General features: G+C 48.9%; 2 protein-coding genes across 2 annotated transcripts in view; both read right to left on the bottom strand.

Moving 5' to 3' along the window:
• The window catches only part of LOC134447174 (uncharacterized), a 2,795-nt gene extending 129 nt beyond the window's left edge, over positions 1-2,666 (bottom strand). Inside the window, exons 1-2 of the mRNA XM_063196515.1 lie at positions 852-2,666; positions 1-106 (exon numbers count right to left, since the gene is read on the bottom strand). The exon at positions 1-106 is cut by the window's left edge and continues 129 nt beyond it. Of these exons, the coding sequence (XP_063052585.1) occupies positions 1-106; positions 852-2,422 (1,677 nt within the window). The 5' untranslated portion in view covers positions 2,423-2,666. The remainder of the gene's footprint in view (positions 107-851) is intronic.
• kcp (kielin cysteine rich BMP regulator) overlaps positions 1-5,000 on the bottom strand; it is an 89,389-nt gene that overhangs the window by 64,686 nt on the left and 19,703 nt on the right. The window lies entirely within an intron of this gene.

Genomic DNA, 5,000 nt, shown 5'->3' with positions numbered 1-5,000 from the left:
GGCTCTGGGCTGCCCGTGGCAATGAGCTGATTGACAGAGGTCAGGGCAGGTCATGAGGGCCGAGCCAAAGGGACAGCCAGAGTACCACTGCCACGCGAAGCAAAACCTGAGAGAAGAGAGAGAGAAATTAAAACTGAAAAATTTTAAAAGGATACATAGAAGATTTGCTGCTTCAGCTTTTACAGTCAGATCTGTTCTATGTTCTCGGCTTTGTCTCTCTTCTTTGATTGAAGCTTGTAGTGTGTTATTCTTAAAATCTTTGTTATTTTGCCTAACTGTAACTGTACGTCTTCTCACGTCACAGCTATGCTTGAGGAAGGAACTGAGGTGGAAGCAGTCAGAGAATTTTTGTTTATATGAGGTCTATTTTTATTTGCCAAATGTTTGGGGCTCTTTCATGTCTGGTGTGTCCCAGTTCCAGTGTTTGTAAGTGGAAGTTAATTATTTCAGGATACACTCAGTGAACTGGAATGTTTCGTTTCTGTGGCCATTGTAGTCTTCAAAATAAGAGTTTTCTGCAATTTTGTGTACTGTGTTCTGTCTTTGTTGTTCTGTTTGCCATCTGTCCTCCGGGTTCTGTTTGTAATCTGTATTCCTGTTGCACTCCTTTCCCCCTATGTTCTATGTTCTATGTTCTACGTCTGTCCCCTGCATTCTTTTACCATTTGTGTTCTAAGTTCTGCATGTTCTCTCCTGTTAGGAGCAAGTTACCTAAGATCTAGAGTCAGTGACAGCCAGAGACCATTCTTCTTTACCAACTGATCTGAAATCCACCTCCCTAACCGTTAGACCGCAGCTGGCCATCAGCTGTGCTCTAAGTTCTGTTTGTTCTCTGCATTCTAAACAGTTACCTCAGATCTGGAGTCAGTGGGAGCCAAAGGCCATTCTTCTTCACTGGTGACACATTGGGGTTGTAGTCTTGCTGGAACGGCCTCTGATTGGCCCACTCCTCAACCAAGACACCAATCAGGGTACTCCAGCCCTCCTCCTGCTTGTCTGAGCTCACACCCACCCAGTTCTGATTGACCCAATGGGCGGGCAGAGGGCTGATTGGTGGGCATATGCGGGGTGTGTGTGCTAAGGTGCGGGGAGGGAGAAGGCTCATGTTCAGCAGGGCGTGGAAGTAGAAACGCAGGTAGTGCGGCCCACTGAAGAAGAAGTTGCAACCATCTTGGTCCACTCCTTCCCTGCTGAAGCCAAAAGCATCAAACCCCCGCTGATCAAGTCCCAACGGGCTGTAACCATAGCGATTGAAGCCATCTGGAAACAGCTGGTCCATCAGCCGGTTGCCGAGCGCCGGTAGAAGGAGCTTGCCGTTGCGACGAAGGCCAAAGGACGTGAGGTTGGCACGTGTGAAACCATAGCGATCGAAACCGAAGCTGTCGTAACCTTGACGATCTACGTGGTCCCGGTTGTAGTTGTCCCTGGCAAAGCCATGACGATCCCAGCCCATGATGTCATAACCACTGCGGTCATAGCCTTCAGCGTCAAATCCTCGCCTGTCAAACACTCTCTCCTCCTCCTCACTCTCTCCTACTACTGTTGTATGAGACATGTGTGGATGTGAGCTCTGATCACTGGCTGCATGTGTGTGGTGGGTGCGAGTGTCCGTGTGGTTGCACGGTGATCCAAGAGAGATGGGGATGTAGATGGTGCAGAGCCTCTGGCTGGACATGTCCTCCATGGAGACTCCAAAAGGCTCCAGCCTCACAAACCTCAGCTTTTCTGGGTACCAGTCAGGACCAGGAAGCCCCCCTGAGGAACTAGAGGAGGTGGTGGAAATGGTGCCAGCCATGACGTCTGCTGCTGCCCGTCTCTCCTGCCACAACTCCCACAAGCGGTCCACGAACGCGGCGTGGGACAGGAAGGCAGGGTCATAAGCACAGAAGGGTGTGGCCATGTGACCTCCAACCCAGAGCAGGAAGAGGCCGGAGGCCGCCTGCAAACGCGCCGAGAACTTCAGGAAGTCCGTTTCCATGGTGATGAGCTGCATGGTGACGGCGTCGGGGAGGGACACGCTGGCGTTGAAGCGACGTCGTAGGCATGGTGACCAGCGTTGCGGTTGCCCAGACAACGATGACGGCTGAAAGGGGTGGAGCCAGACACATTCGTTGTGCTGGTCGCCGTCTCCGCCAAGGACGTTCGCCTGCCAGGCCGCGGAAGATTCCGGAGCACCGGCGTCCACCGTCCACTCCAGGTAGGGAATGGAGACGCCACACCAGGAGGCATTCCGCAGTGCACGCTCAACACTCCACAGGAAGTAGCGGTGCCATGGCAAGAAGGAGCCCCAACCGTTCGCCTGGGGCGCAAACTCTGCCCTCAACCGAGCAAACTCTAGCCAGCCATCTGCGAGAGAGAAGGACAACACTTCACACACACACGCATGCACACACACACACTTACCACACACATACGCACACATACATGCTCTACAACACAGTTAACACTGGAAGACGAAAATGTGCATTCCATACATACACACAAATGCCGCAAAAAATCTCCAGCAAACACCAAACTAGCACTACCACACACACACACAAACACTCATCCAGCACCTATATCTACTACGGTACAACAATCATGTCATTCACTATGTTGAAACACACACTATACTGCTGAACAACTACACAATCACATACAGTAAACACACACTGTAAAAAATAATAAGATCCTCTCAGAACTTTAGCCCCTTAATGCACGCCGTACCTCCTGTGGCACGCTGTAATAGTCATTGAAAGTTAACTTCTATAGTACTACACTACTATGACAGTGCACAGGGCCTTTAGTGATACATAAAGACTTGGTCATTGCCATTCTGGTAACAGCTAATTTATAATGCCGTGTCTTAAGGGGTTAAGAGGTTCTTCAGGTAGCCACTGTGGGGTGATATCTACAAATTCGCACCATTCATATCCCTTGCTATGATTTTTGCAGCCATCTTTAGGAGACTACAGTTCCAAATTAATTCTTGGAGGAAATACAAGGTTTTCAAAAAAGTTGAAAGCACTTAAAGAGAGGATCTTCTTATTTTTACAGCGCATATTGGCTATTCTACAGCCCCCCCGAGGCCTCTCCCAAGAGGCTCGGGAGCTACAGCCCAACTACATCTACTGCCATTACACCTAATGCATCTGCAACTATAGCGACCAGGAATGCTAACAGCTACTCACTATGGCAACCAGTACCTGGTTGGCGGTAGAGTTGTTGCACGGCATGATGGTATTCTATCAGTTCTGATTGGCTGAGGTCTCTTAGCTCCTTCCGTGGCTGCGGTGATCTACAGGTGCACTCCACCACCCCTTGGTAGGTGCACACGCATGCCTCACACCCCACATCGAAGGCCTCGCCCGGCCTGAACGTGTGTCCGTTGAACACACACACACACTCATTGCGCTGTGACCTTGCACACCCCACAGCTGCACAGAGGCGTCCGGGAGAGAAGCTGGCCACTGTGCTCATACCCTGACATTGTGACATGGACATATGCTCGCATGCGATTGGCCCGCTGTCACACAGCCATGCCTCCAGTGACATGTTCAGGTTAGGGGTCACCCATTCAGGAAACCGTGCAGTAGGGTCTGGGTTACTGGAGGAGGACTTGTTATCTCCATGACGATAGCAGCAGGCTCCCATCATGCACTGCTCCTCGCATGCCTGTGAAGTCAGGAAGTTGTTGTCGTTGCCGTGGCAGCCGCTAAACAGGAAGTTCTCACAGGACGAGGAGGTGGGGTTGTAGAACCAACGCTGAACCGGCTCCACCCAATCATGACATTTGCCCCTTAAGACGGGCATGAAACAGGCCTACAACAACACACAAGATGTAATACACACACCCACGCAGGCATGCTTGCCACAAATACACAGGTACAATATAGGTACAAAAGGCTAAAACAAACACAGGTTGGAAACACATGAACAACCAACGTCAGAGGTTCACAAAACACAGACGGACACAAAGCTCTGAAACACAAACACACACACAGCTTCCATACTGACACAGTAATGAAGTATTCATGCCAATGGGATAATGTCGTTCTGTAAGACATTAAACACATTTATAATACATTGTATCTACATTACTTACAAGATCATACGAGGTAATAGGAGTATTTATACCAGTATGCGGTAGCTACAACTATTACTGTAGGCTAGTGCTAATCTGAAGAACAGCTAGCGTGGAAGTTTTAGCTAAAGGAATTATGTTATGCTGGATGGGCTAGTAGTCTGAAGTGCAGCAAGTGAGGTGACTTAGACTGTTAGGCTAATCCTCTAGCAGGAGAAAAGCAAATGTGGTATTATCTGCTAGGCTAGAAGAACCCTTGTGGTGCTTTACTGAGGGAGGTAGTGTGGTAATCAGGCTTGTACGAAATTCCGAATGAAAAGAATTTCAATTCAAAGTAATGCCATAATACGAATAATAATTCGAAATTTCGTACAAGCCTGGTGGTAATCCGTTTGGCTATTTTAAAGAAGAGCTATAGTGAAGTTAAGTATGTATCAATATCCCTCCTCCTTGTTGCTTCCTCTGTCTAAATGGCATTGAGGATGAGTAAAGCCAAGTAAAGGTGAGAAGACCAGATGGAGGGGAGATACCACGTGTCCTCCCTCGATTCCTTCTTTGATTCCTCCGCGGTAGGGGTGGAGGTTTGAGTACGGAGAAAATGACTGGTAGAAGAATATTGAGATGTAGCCGTAGAGTGGTAGTTCGGCAGCCTAGTCCCTAAAAAGACCTAGTGTGCTCTACAGCTATCCAGGACGCAAGCTAAGCAGCAGCCTGAACTACAGTGGCCAGCCTGAACTACAGTGCATCATCCCAACTCGTCAATTTCTGACTACCTTTACCCAGACGGGACTCACACTGTCTCTGCCTGGATGGATGGGATTTGAGTTGCGCGTACTCGTGCACGAGAGCTGAGGTTGGTGGCGATGTGCACAAGGGTGGTTTTTATTACTGTAGGTTATAATATTTTGTGCACATGCAAAAACATTATTAATTTAAT

The sequence above is a fragment of the Engraulis encrasicolus genome, chromosome 4 (genome assembly GCF_034702125.1).
Source record: "Engraulis encrasicolus isolate BLACKSEA-1 chromosome 4, IST_EnEncr_1.0, whole genome shotgun sequence".
Classification (NCBI taxonomy): Eukaryota; Metazoa; Chordata; class Actinopteri; order Clupeiformes; family Engraulidae; genus Engraulis; species Engraulis encrasicolus.
This window is presented reverse-complemented; position numbering and strand designations above follow the sequence as displayed.